At 37.6% G+C, this 13,910-nt stretch overlaps 2 protein-coding genes across 2 annotated transcripts; both read right to left on the bottom strand.

The window, feature by feature from the left end:
• Nucleotides 1-1,274: 1,274 nt before the first annotated feature.
• LOC125079049 (olfactory receptor 51L1) lies at nucleotides 1,275-2,231 on the bottom strand. The gene has a single exon (XM_047692393.1). It carries the CDS (start codon nucleotides 2,220-2,222, stop codon nucleotides 1,275-1,277), a length of 948 nt encoding a protein of 315 aa, XP_047548349.1. The 5' UTR covers nucleotides 2,223-2,231.
• A 7,127-nt stretch (nucleotides 2,232-9,358) lies between these two features.
• On the bottom strand, nucleotides 9,359-13,367 carry MMP26 (matrix metallopeptidase 26). The gene is given in 7 exon segments (XM_047693505.1): nucleotides 9,359-9,393; nucleotides 9,472-9,633; nucleotides 10,111-10,244; nucleotides 11,056-11,196; nucleotides 11,720-11,777; nucleotides 11,780-11,936; nucleotides 13,257-13,367. Coding segments are annotated over 7 exon segments (798 nt in total).
• Nucleotides 13,368-13,910: the final 543 nt, after the last annotated feature.

The following is a 13,910-nucleotide window of genomic DNA, read 5'->3' as shown; positions in this document are numbered from 1 at the left end:
GGTGCCCCTTCAATCTCATCTTTAATAAAAATATTGTACTATTTATTTATTTCAATGATAGCATCTGTTAACTTTAATAATCCTTTTATAAATGTGTCTCTGCTATTAAACATTAATGCTTTAACATTAAGACCATGCATTCTATATTTTATATATCCACAGTATTGCAAGCAGTGAGTGCCTCAAAAGGTATTTCATTTTTCTCAGTATGTTTTACTTGGATGAACAAATAGGCAATATCATTTACACTTATTAGTACACATGATGGTTGGGGGAGGTCAGCCCCAGAGTGATGTGTTAGTGTAGCAGTCATGATAAATAGTAAAATATCACTAATGAAAGCATATGTGTAAAGCATATTAGTGAAAAAGAGAAGTCACAGGTTATTGACAATAAAGAAACTGAGAAAGACAATAATATTAAAGACCTACATAGAAATGCAGAACAAGAGGAGAAAAAGAAAACATAAAAAAATTTTTATGTTATAAAAAATAACATTTTTATTAAAAGATAATGATGGCTATTCTACACAACTCCCAACCTACTCACTGAGGAAGACATGAAATTCTGTGCTGTTCAACAAGGAATCTGCACATTTGCCTGGACGTTTAGACTGTCAGGCCTTCTGGAGCAATTCCTATGTGTCTTCCTCAGTATTTGCTGATAAACTGAAGAAGCTGATAGACCTACAGCGGCCAGGGGAGAAAAGACACATCACTGTGTGATGATGAGGTGAAAACTTAGTTTATAGCCAACAGCCACAGTAGCAGTTCAAAGTCTTGTCAAAAAACTCAATTTCCAAACTTGCCCCAAAAAGTCAGAAATCTTTTCATTAAAAAATATGACATTTTGGCATGAGAGACACAATATGGGCAAGTGAGAGAGATTTATTTCTGGATCATAAACATGAGAAATTATATAAACAGTTGTATTTTATGAAGAAAATTCTTGCTATTATTGTCATTCATAGTAATAATTTAATGATATCAACAAATTTGTAGTTTTCAAAAGTAATCTTTTTTACACACATTATCCCTTGTAAGTCTCAATTATTTGGGGCATAGAAAAGAACATACTTAGCACAATTTGGTTATGAAAAATCTAAATCTCATAAGGGTTGATGATTAACTGAGATCACATATCAAGGGAGTAAAAGAATTATATATTTAACCAGATGACCAAGACCCAAGTATTTTACTTCTCATCTACTCAGACAGCTGCCCCAAGATTTTTCAGTGGGAAACCTTGAGGATAGATTTATTAATAGAGGTTATTTAAAACCTCCTCCCTAGTCCAAACTTGCGAAGAATTCTTAAACGAATCTGCTTTGTCCTGACACTATAGACAATAGGGTTAAGTACTGGGGGGAAAAGCAGGTAAATATCGGCCATGATAAGGTGAACTATGGAAGACAGATGTTTCCCAAAGCGATGAACCATTGACACTCCAATAACTGGCACAAAGAAAATGAGCACCACGCAGATATGGGACACACATGTGTTGAGTGCCTTAAGCCGCTCTTCTTGAGATGCGATGCCCAGCACAGCATTCAGTATCAGAACATAAGAAAGAAGTATGAAGACTGAATCCACGCCCAGTGTGGTGATAACTACACATAGTCCATAGACACTGCTGATTCTGGCATCTGAACAGGATAATTTCAGAACATCTTGGTGCAAACAAAAAGCATGTGAAAGGACATTGACATGGCAGTAGTGATAACGTCTCAGGAGCAAGGGTGTAGGAAGTACAACTCCCATGCTTCTTAGCAAGCAGGCCAAACCAATCTTGCCTATTACACTGTTGTTAAGGATTGTGGTGTAGTGCAGTGGACGACAGATAGCAACAAAACGATCGAAGGCCATGGCCAATAGCACCGAGGACTCCAGGAATGTGAATGTGTGGATGAAGAAGAGCTGAGCATAGCAAGCACTTGCCTGGATCTCCCGAGCATCCAGCCATAACACAGCAAACATGGTGGGAAGCGTGGACATGGACATACCTAAGTCAGTCAGTGCCAAGATGGAAAGGAAGTAATACATGGGTTGGTGGAGTGAGGACTCTATCCAAATGACAGAGAGGATGGTGACATTACCAATAAATGCTACCAAGTACACAAAACAAAATGGGATTGAGAGCCAAGAATGGACATACTCCAATCCAGGAAATCCCCTCAGAATAAATATGGGCTCTACAGTGTTATTGTTACTCCAGACCACCATGGTGACCTTTGGCAAACAGTGAAGAATGTTTTCCTTTTTTTCCCTCAAAATTATCCCTTGTGAACATAAGCAGTGCAATCAGGATACAGTGTATCTTTCCTCCAACCTCACAGAGATAGGAAGGATGTACTTATTGTTCTTACATGAGAATCAGTTCCCAGTAGAGCACCAAATTCCAGAGCAAAAAGTGTATACCACAAAATCTGGTCATCTCTGACAAGAAAGTTGATGAATTTGCATGGAGGACACTAAAAATTAAAGCAGTAAAAGAGTAGATAAAGAAATTTTTATCAAACATTATAAAAATAAAACTAGAGAAAAGTCAGAGTAGATGTCTATGAATTTGCATTAAGTTTCCTGTCAGTGATGTTCTTGAGTTAATCTTTTGTTGCTTCTATGCAGTCTCTTAATTCATAACAACTGAACTGTTCCCAAGGACTAAACATAATTTCCTTTCATATTTAGTTTTATTTAATACTTTATAATATTTTAAAGATTGAGAATATTTAATATTTTAATAATAAAAAATAAATGCCACATTATATAAAATGGAGACATGAAAAAGAGTAAAGTCCATAATCCTAGCACACTTGCATATTTTCTGCTGTTTAATAAAGCAATTCTTCCTTCATCTAAACTCCTCACAGTAGCAGGAAAAGTATTTATTATGATCAATATATCATAAGATCACAATGTAACTATTAAAACTCTTCCTATATCCCTTCCCACAAAATAAAATTAAAACAATATATTCAAATTAGACATCTGTTAGTAATAGTGGATAATATCTGCTTCATTTCTATTGATCTTTTCTTGCACTTTTCTCTCAAAATGATGCCTATAATCATATTTTTTAAATGTGCAACTTAAATATTAAATGTTTTTCCAATTTTATGACCCAGTTCATGTACCTCCATGAACCCAGAGCAATCCCAGAGATGTCACCTTTAGCATCCACCATCAATACCTCTTAGAAACATTTTTTTTTTTCCTTTTTCAAAATAGAATTCTAATGTCTGGCCTTACTTCCTCAGATCAGTCTTCGCTGTGATCGCCTCTGCTGATGCTGGTCTTGCTATTCCCCAGGCTGATAACACTGGTCACAGCAGCTAAGCCCTCTGTCCCTTCAGTTCTCTACTTCCTTATTTTAGCCCTGTCTAATGCCATTGACTGTCCTTGAGAAAATTCTTCACTTAACCCATCTTTTTTTTTTTCCCTCTCTCTCATTATAGAAAGAAAGAGAACAAGCTTCACCAACTGAGCCACCCAGGTGCCCTTACTTCCTCCAACCCTTAAGGTCAGACATCTCTTCTGCAACATCTCAGCATCTCCCTTATCCTACCTTATAGACACTTAGTGTCTGAACTCTTAAAAGTCTAACACAGATTTCAGCTCTGGCCAGAAGTGAAGATCTTTCCAAATGTAGCCCCAGGTTGGTCATTGGTTCCATTTGTCCAGTACTGACATTTTATTGTCTCTATTTTATTTCATAAAACTTCTTTTTTTTTAATTCCCCCCTTTGGTGGATTCTCATCTGCATTTTTTTATAGTGTTAACACTGAAAGTTCTCCAGGCTGAGCAATCTGTAATTCCAAAGAACTCTTCAGCTTAGAATCTACAATCTGAAGAACAGAAGGAAATACCAAGCCATCCTCTCCATGTAGTAAAACAGACTTGCCGCTTTCTCCTTTTTCCCCCAAGCCCAGGCATCCCATCTAGGAGTGAGACACCTCCCTGGTCCTCTTCTCCAGTCCCAAGGAGCCCAAACTGAACTTTCACTGGGGCCCGTGTCTTGAGAAAGCAGTCTTGCATCTATCAGGCAAAATATCAGTTCTTTACCTCCAAGCAACATTTTTCTCTCTGGTCTTCAAAATCTACTAAAGTCCCTACTGCCTTTCTTTTTTCTTCCTCCTCACTCAGAAATATTTCTTCTAATTTCTGTTCTAAAGCTCAGCTCGTGAAAACACTCTAGACATTAACATTGAAGTATACAGCACACATGGGCATGTGTGAGCACATACACACCCCCACACCCACACCCACACCCACACACCCATACACCCACACAAAGAGATTGTATTGTGGCCACAAACGGTAAGTAGTTTACTCCATGCCAGGAAATCATTCTATGCTTTCTCTTTCAACTTTGATATAAGTCACATTTTCTTTAATTCTCAGAGAAGTTGCAGAAAATAAAGTGGATCACTGGTATTTAGAAATGGTTTTCTCCCTGATCTGAGCCCTCTAAATTCAGATTGCAAGGTTTAGAAACCTTCAGTTGCAGACCTGTGCATAGATTTAAAGCTCAGACATTTGTGCTCTTTCTTGTCTTTCTCTCTCACCAAGTAGCTGTCATGTCTTTCACTCTTTCTCAGTCCCTCTATGATTGTCCTTTCTTGGTTCATTTTTTTATGACTCTATGTCTATGTCATTCACAATGATTCATTGTGGTTCTTAACTTATTTAAACACAACTTAGTCATGGTAAAGTGAGAAAGAAATAGTCGAAAGAGGCTGAGACTGATTTCAAGGCATTTCAAGGGCAGAGCATGAAAAGACTCACATCGCACACTCACCTAGTCCAATTAAGGGAGAGCCAATGAGGGTGAGGACACCATTTTACACAGCCTCTCTGGGGTCTTGCTGTGGTTCTCAAAAAATCCCTTCTCCCCACTGACTAGCCTATATTAAAATTGTTGGAAAAAGACATTATGATAGGTCATACATTTCATATTGTTTCTCAACTTGTTCTTAAGAAAATGACACTCACTTTCCCCTCCTGCATAAATTGTGCATTGTCTGAATGATTTTACTCTCTTTGGCCTTTGTATAATAACACAGATTGTGCCAAAATCTATCTGCTGTTTATTTGTAATTTAAAAATTATACTTACCTGAATTTATAAGATACTCACATCAGTGTGAATGCTTAATCACATAACCAGGAGCCATTTTCCCAAAGGATCCAGTTTCCTTGTGTCTTTCTCTGCCTAAACTTTCCTCCATTGGAGGTAAAATCATATTCTCTTTCTGTTTCTGTCTCTGGGGCTTTCTCTCTCTCTGCCACTTAGTTTACTTTCTAAACATCTTTATCCTTCTTAATCTGTCCCCTGCTGCCATTTTCTTGTATTTTATTTCACCTAAATCTGTGTCCTTTCACAAATTTAGGAAAAAAACAAGTGTAACTATCTTTTTCCAGTCCTTTTATTGCCCTTGTCTTCTCATTTCTCTGCTTTTAGTTCTGTTTCAGTTTAGCCCTCACCTGAGAAGAACTCCCTTCTCTATCTGAAAGTCACTTGTATACTGGTTACAGATGCTACTATTGTGATTATCCATGAACCTCAGGTCCTGAAAACCTTTGATTCCATCAATAGTGAGTCTTGGATACTTTTACTTCTCTATAAATACTCCTGGTTTCTCCCAGGATAGAAAAGTAGGGTTGGTGTCAGAGTCCAATGGGTCCTCAGAGATGAAATTAATATAAACAACCTTTCAGCACAGCTGTTGCAAGAGCATATAATTATGATACTGGAAATTGTATAAATGGCTCCCTCCTTCTCTCTCCACCACTCCCCGTCCTTACTTTCAAATGTAACAGTTTTCTTTCCTTGAATGAACATTTGATAATCAAAGAATAACTACTCCAACCCAGAGGGATATTGAAACTTCAGCTTCATTAGGGACATCTATATAGAACTGTGGTAATTAAGTGCAGAGAGCCCTTCTGTTACAAGGTACTTACAACTTCTCACTGAACAGGATGTTCATAGGGTTATGTATTTAATAATCATTTATTAAGCAAAAACAGGATTCAAGTCTCCATACTAACTTCTGTAAAGGCAAAATAATTATCTATTTCATCACTAACTTCCACTGTGCTTAGTACGGAACATGACTTCTTAATACATTGTTTTTTTAGCTTATACCTGACAATCCACCTCTTTGCACTTCCTTATGAATTTTATAGACAGCTTATCAATTTCCATCCACTAAGATCTATATTGGGACTTTCATTGTGAATATATCAAATCCATAGCTCTGTTTTGGGAGAATTGAAAGTTTTAGGTTACCAAGTCTTCCAATCTGAGAACACAGACCTCAATTAATTAAGGTCTTTATTTTTTCTCAGTATTGTTTTATGCTTCTAAAATAAGAACTATTATATATCTTATATTTATTCCTAGCTATTTGATACTAATTTATGCTAATATGAATGGCACTTATAAATTATCTTTTTCTAAATCTTTGGTTCTGACATATATATGTGTGTGTGTGTGTCTGTATATATGTATATATGTATATGTAGTATATGTATATGTATATACATATATATATGTCTATATATATGTATACATATGTATATATGTATAGACATATATATAATGATTGCAAGATGCCTTTGGCAAGAACTATTAGCTATCTTTGAGGGAAAAAAATAAAAGGTTTATTACTTACAGGACCAGGAAACTACATGGCACACCTGGGACAACATAGCAAGGTGTGGGGTGGAAGTTGGGGGAAGGGAAAGAGCCCACTTCTGCACAGGGGCCTGGGGTTCTTCTCCTATTGGACTAGAGTTTCTTGGGCTCACTCTTTATTGGTGACTTCTTAAAATTTAAATTCAATTAATTAACATATTGTGTAGTATTATTTTCAGGGGTAGAATTTAGTGATTCATCAGTTGTATATAACACCTGGTGCTCATTATATCGAGTGCCTTCCTTAATGCCCATCACCCAGATACCCCATCTCCTACCCACCTCCCCTCCAGCAACCCCCAGTTTATTTCATAGAGTTAAGCATCTCTTATAGTTTGTCTCACTCTCTGATTTCATCTTATTTTTTCCCTCTCTTCCCCTATGTTCATCTGTTTTGTTTCTTCAATTCCACATATGAGTGAAATCATATGATAATTTATTGGTGAATTTAAAATTTAAGAGCTGGAATTTAAAGAGAGAGAAGACAAAAAGCACGTGGCCCAAATGGTCAGTCAACTAAGGAGCCTCAGAGGGAGTGGGGAGGGAGGGCATTGGTTTAGGTGACCTTGTTCTCTATCTAGTTGTGTGGCTGGCAAAGTGTTTACCTGAAATAGTCATCTTTGAAATGAATGCCTCTTTAAAGTGGAGGCTTAATCAAAGCTTAAGTCAGGTACTCGTATCACAAAAAAGAGAAACTAAATGTCAGGGTTTACACTACAATTGATTCTGTGCACTGGTTAAGACCCCTGGTGCAGTGTTGAGCAGAAGTGATGAAAGTTATGTTATTTTCCCTTTGTTGCTCTCACAGGTAACGTGCTCTCCATTTCCTTATTAATGTATGTTTGCTAGGATTTTTTTTTGTAACACTTTTATCATAGAACATATTACTTTCTCTTTATTTGATCAACTATTTTACCCAGAATAGATGTTGAATTTCATAAAGTTATTTTGTGTCCATTGAGATTTGTGATTTTTATGATTCATATGATTTTCCTTCATTATCTTATTAAAGTGATTAATTATATTGATTGATTTTCAAATATCACCTTTACATTTCTGGAACAAACCCAACTTGGACATGTTACCTGACCTTCCCTTATTTATTAGCAGGTTTAATTTGTTAATATTTTGTTCAGGATCTTCACATCTATGTTCATCAGTGAGAGTACCCTGAAATTTTCCTTATTTATAATGTTTTTGTCATGTTTTACTGAAAATAACCTTTCATGTTTTCATGAAAATAACATAAGAAAATTTTTTTTCCTACTGGATTATTTTGCATATGGTTGGCATGATGTCTTTACTAAATGGCTATCCAGGGGTAGTTTTTATGTATAGTTTTGATAGATAATAGTTAAAAGACAGTTCAGATTTTCTTTTTTTCAGTTTTGAAAATACTTGTGAAGAAATATAATTATAGATTATATTTTTAAGCATTTGTAGAGCTACTTGGATTTTCTAGTTCTCCCTTTGCCTGTTTTAATAAGCTATGTTTAAGAATGTATATTTTAGGTATATATTTTGATATTTATTAACTAGAAATTACTCATTACACATCTTTATGATTTTTCAATGTCTTCAGGAGTGTCAAAATATTGCCTTTTTTCATTACTGATGTTGGTTTTATATGCATTGTCTCTTTTACACTTGCCAGTCATACCACAGATAATTTCAGTGATCTTTCAAAAAGTTAATTGTCTGAAGTGCGGTTCTCAAAAGTAAATATTAAGAGAATTTGGGATGTAAAGTGTAGGTACTTTGTCTAGAAAGCATGAAAACTACCTACTTTGGTCATTTCTTTGGGTCTCAACTTTATCATTGCATCTCCACGTGCATGTAATTAATCTGTTTTCTTTCTCCTTTAGTCTCTCTCATATCAGTTTCATTCTTAGGACAAGAAATTAAAAGTTTATTTAAATAAATTTAGAGAAATTAAAGAAATTTGAAGAAATTTTATGGGGCGCCTGGGTGGCTCAGTGGGTTAAGCCGCTGCCTTCGGCTCAGGTCGTGGTCCCAGGGTCCTCGGATCAAGCTCCGCATCGGGCTCTCTGCTCAGCAGGGAGCCTGCTTCCTCCTCTCTCTCTGCCTGCTTGTGATCTCTCTCTGTCAAATAAATAAATAAAAATCTTTAAAAAAAAAAAGAAATTTGAAGAAATTTTAAAAACTGTGTTATAAGGAGGTTAAATATATTTACTGAAACTTTCAGAGCTAATAAGTGGATAGGCCACCATCCTAACACTTGGTCTCTATAGCTGTAATCTTCAATACAGTATAAACAACATTCCTCAAATGCTACCCATGTAATTACATATGAAAGACTTATTCCTATTCTTATTTTTTTCTTACATTTCAGCTAATTTGAGACTTCTAAGGCCATATCTGTTAGAGTTTTCCATTCTAAAATACTCTTCTCTCTTGCCTTGATCACAGTGACGGAATATATGAAATGCTGAGATATACCAAATTGTAAGAACAAATTTTTACTCTTGAAAACCATCTTTATTGGGACCCGGAAGTATTTTGAGCTTTGACTCAGCTGCCTTAAATAGAATCCATTCTTTAGGGGTTAGTTCAAGCAGTTCCCAATGCTGTGTTAAGGCCTTGAATTCTTTGATCTTCCAGTGAAGCCACCAAAACCCAGGTTGAATGATTCTTCTGTGTTAACTTTGGGGTATTTCAGATGACCATCTTTCTCCTTATGAAGACAGAAGAAAACAGTAAACTCCAAGTGGAATTTCCTGTCTAGGTATCCTCCCTTCCAGCAGGCACAGACCATAGGGTTGCTGGATTATTTTGATATCATCACCATCAAGATGGAAGGTTGTAGGGTCCCAATTCACATATCTGGGGTACATTATGGAGTTCAGACTCTTGGAGAGCAGCAGGCCCTGAGAATGGCCAAGCTCATGAATAGCAACAAGGAACAAACTAAATCCTGAAAAGGTACAGACAAATGTATACATATTAACTATGCATAAAGAAGGCAGAAAAAGAAGGGAGGAAAAAAGAACAACAAAGGAAGAAATAACAAATATTAGAGAGCAAGATAAAGGCAAGCAGAGAGGGAAGGAATCTAGTGGGAAACAGAATGGCAGAATAGATGGACAGATAAACTGGAAGTGAACGAGAAGCATGGAGAAAATTGAGACAACAATAAATGGAAACAAAGTCATAACAGAGAAAAGAAAATGTGACAATGTGTTCATGATAGGAGCATCTTTGTTCAGAAATGATCCCAACTGCCCCCACTCAAATAGGAGACCCAGTTCCTCAACCAAACCTTCCCACCTCACCCTGACACTGAGTCCTTCACTTTACTCTCCTCACTGCATTCTAAGCCCAGGTGAAGACCATCATTACCAACACCTGTGCTCCCAGAGAGTTCTAGCATTCCTACCAGGTAGGTCTTTACTTCTGTCTGAAGTTGACCAATGTTCTCCTCTGTCAAAGTGGATAACTCCTGGAGCTCCAGAATTTGGTAAAAAAGCATGACCTAAGACACCATCTGGTCCATCAAAGGGCCAACAATCTCCATGGGCTGTGGACAATGACAGAAGTTATTGTCACAATGGGGGATCAGGGAAAGGGCAGGAATGATCCTAGTAAGCCTCAGTGACTTGGAGTACCATGCAACTGGATAACACTAGAGGTGTGAGAGGGCTAAAGCACCATCTATGCAGAAGAATGGGGTGGCACCAAAAATCTAGCCATGTCTTATCTTCTGTGGTAAAAGAAGAAAAGATGGCAGAGATTGAGTGAAGGTTATACGTTAGACACAAAAACTTCCCAAAACGGAAGGAAAATGGAGAAGGAAACTTAGACACTGCAGTGTTTTTGTTTTGTTTTTAAAGATTTTATTTATTTATTTGACAGACAGAGATCACAAGCAGGCAGAGAGGCAGGCAGAGAGAGAAGAGGAAGCAGGCTCCCTACTGAGCAGAGTCGTGGGGCTCGATCTCAGGACCCCGGGATCATGACCTGAGCCGAAGGCAGAGGCTTTAACCCACTGAGCCACCCAGGCACCCCAACACCGCAGTGTTTTATAAATAGGTTGGATTAACTTTGAATAGCATTTCAACAGATTTAAGGGCTACCCAACTGCCTTTTGACAGGCAAATATATAGTCACCATCCTTCACTCTGTTCACTACACAGTGCATCTCCTCCCCTAATCTCCTGCTACATTAGACTGAAGATGTCTTCTCTGTGTTATAGATTTATCGATTTCCATTAGCTTTGTCTGATTTTTTTTCAAAAGCTGGACTGGTGGACTGGGTTTTTGTTTATGGATTGAAACCATTTGTCCTTTACATGGGACAACATGCCCTCCCTCCCATGTCAGTTTCTTATCTAAGTTCCAGAAAAAAACCTTGATGTCTGCATCTTGATTTTTCACTTGTTGGAAAATCAAGGGGGTCGCATTGCTCCAGATGGAAAATGCATCTTGCTTAATATCTTTCACCGTGGATTGGCTTATATCTCTTGGGTAATTGATAATCCTGAAAGAAGAAATCTTTAGGTGGAATAGCTCAGAGGTATGGGAATTATCCTACGTGTAAAAAAGAGCAAGTCTACTTTGGGGCAAATCACTTAATATTGGGGGGCCTCATTTTGCTTATCTGTAAATTAAATTCCCAAAGAATTAAACCTGCAAAATATAGATTCCTAAGAATTTAGACATTTGTTAGATTTCTGAGAATTTTATCAAATTCCCCACCTTCTTATGTAAACTAAAATCTGGAAACCATAGCCCTACAAAATAATTATGAAAAAATAAACAATGTGGACTCAGTTGAAAAATGTGCAGCTTTCTATATAGATTAGTATTGCTTGGCTTCAGATGTCTCTAATATGCTTTGGATCCCCCCCATAGAGAGAGTAGCCTAGCCAGGGTGTCTCCTATAGACACCCCACCACCAACACCACCACCACAACACATTAAAAAAAAAAAAAAAGATTTAACTAAGTAGAAGTCAGTAGAAGTGCCTCCAGGAGGCACCTATCACTACCGGCCTTAACAACAAACATCTGTAGGTCAGAGTGTGCCTCTTCCCTTTAGAACTTCCTGAGAAAGCAGTTACTCATTTACTCCACAGTGGGGCTTGTGTGGCACAGTCAGCATCTGCCCATTCTGTAGGTCTGTCTCATTCAGATGAAATGGTGGCAGGCACTGTATCTTTTCCGTCTGGGTGAAGAGTGGTGACTCTTTCTTGGTCTGGAAAATCTGATGGAAATAGTCCTGAGTGAAAGACAAGGAAGGGATAAATAATAAGAGAGGATAAGGACAGACTTGCACCACCAGCAACCTAGGGCAGAGCCTCATTTGAGGTTCTGGGAAGGATGGGGTTTTGTGTATCTGACCTTCCTAAAATTCCTGTTCTCAGCTGAAGGATGAAAATTATCCCACATTTTCCTGTCGCGGGGAGACAATAAAATAAAACTGACCTGGATAGCCTGTTAAATATTCTCCCAAAATAAAGCATCCAGTGTCAGGATAGAGAGGCCCAAGAATAAAGGTCATAAGGTATTAGGTCACACTTGCACAGAGAAGTTGGTGTCTTGTCTTTCTGACTGATTGAGGATTGAGGTGTTCTCAGTCAGGACAGAATCTACGACTCCCATGACATAAAATTTGGTCATTTCTGCATACCCAGTTCATTTGCATTTATTCATTCTATTCCATTAAAATAATTTTTAATTTATTATTTATTTATTTATTAGCTACTCCCTGTCTCCATTAAATTTCTTACCATCTGATAATTTCAGCTCCTGCAGGGGAAAGTGCACCTTATATTATAGCTGGGCTGTATCTGTATCTATGTTTGAACTCTAGTACTTTAAGGGCAGTATTTATCCTATCATAACTAGGCCTACACCACAGTTCTTATGATAGTACTTGATAGAAACTCATAATTCATTTTTACAGTTTGTATAAAATTACATGCTTATGCCTTTATTTTATTGTGGACTTGGCTGGGCACTCAGAGGCATATGATATAGCATATTTTTCTGGGCTAAGTATGAGCAGGAAATTTTACCCAGTCCCTGAGTATTTACAAAGTATACAATTAACACCAGTTTCAGTTATTTTGGATGCCTAAAAAGTCTGGAACAAATTCACAATTTCTTGAGGAATTTGAAAGTGTGGAGTAGGCAGTTTGAGAGGTTTCTCCATCCATAGGAAGGACATATTTATTAGTCCATTTAAATGATTTCCTCTGATTGCTTACCACCTGCCAGACTCAGAGATGCCAACCCTGAGTGTTCATCCTATGCCCTTCCAGAAGGTTAAGAGTGGGGGAGGGAAGCGCTGCAGTGAATTATTCACTAGGCACCATTAACACAGTACTTTTAGGGGCCCAAAAATGGTTTCATTACTTCTAAAATCAGAAGAAAAAAACCTTTGAACCTGAAGAAAATGAAAAATGATTTAATATGTAATACTAATATATTCATTTCTGTGCCATGAGGTAACTCTATATCTATGGATGTATCACATAGCGGAAGAATAGCCCACAGTAGTCATAGTGTGACAACATGGTCTAATTGGCACACCAACCTTAGTAAAGTCCAGTCCTTTAAGGTCTGCAGCAGGGGGCTCTGGGAAGGCCAGGCACCAAGGCAGGAAAACAGTAACCTTTTTATGGCAGGCTACATGGCAAATGCTCATTTCTCCCCCTGCCTGAACTCATGTACCTAACATTGATCATGGAGCCTTTATAGCCATGTCGGCTACATCCACTGACTCATGCTTCGAGTTGCCATTTCTTTGCACTGGTCAGTGTTGTCATTGTCTTTCCCGAGCCGAAGGCCAAGTGGTCAGCCTGGCAGGGTGATGACAACAGCCATGGGATTTATTTTCCCATTCACTTCACACCTGATGGCCCTCAGGATACCTGGCTCAGCACCATCAGAGGAAATAGTGGTATATCTCAGGGTATAGGGGACATTATTATTTTAAAATGGAGGGGGGAAAACCTCAAGAAATAGGAGACATAGGGACAATTTATTACAGCTTTACATATAGAATAATTTCTTTACTAGTCACAGGCATATATTATCTTCCTCCAGAAGCGAAAGAGAGAGAGGGTTATGAAAGTGAGGAAGAGGGTAGCATCCACGATCGTGAAAATTTAGATCAGAATATGAAAAATCTCTGAGACCCATATAGAAGAATTATAGGGACACACAGAATGAGAAAGTTGCTAAAAAT

Source organism: Lutra lutra, chromosome 10 (assembly GCF_902655055.1).
Source record: "Lutra lutra chromosome 10, mLutLut1.2, whole genome shotgun sequence".
In the NCBI taxonomy this organism is placed as follows: Eukaryota; Metazoa; Chordata; class Mammalia; order Carnivora; family Mustelidae; genus Lutra; species Lutra lutra.
This window is presented reverse-complemented; position numbering and strand designations above follow the sequence as displayed.

What these genes read in the sequence shown, in the direction of transcription:
- LOC125079049 (XM_047692393.1), bottom strand. Translation starts at nt 2,222, where the DNA reads ATGGTGGTCTGGAGTAACAATAACACTGTAGAGCCCATATTTATTCTG.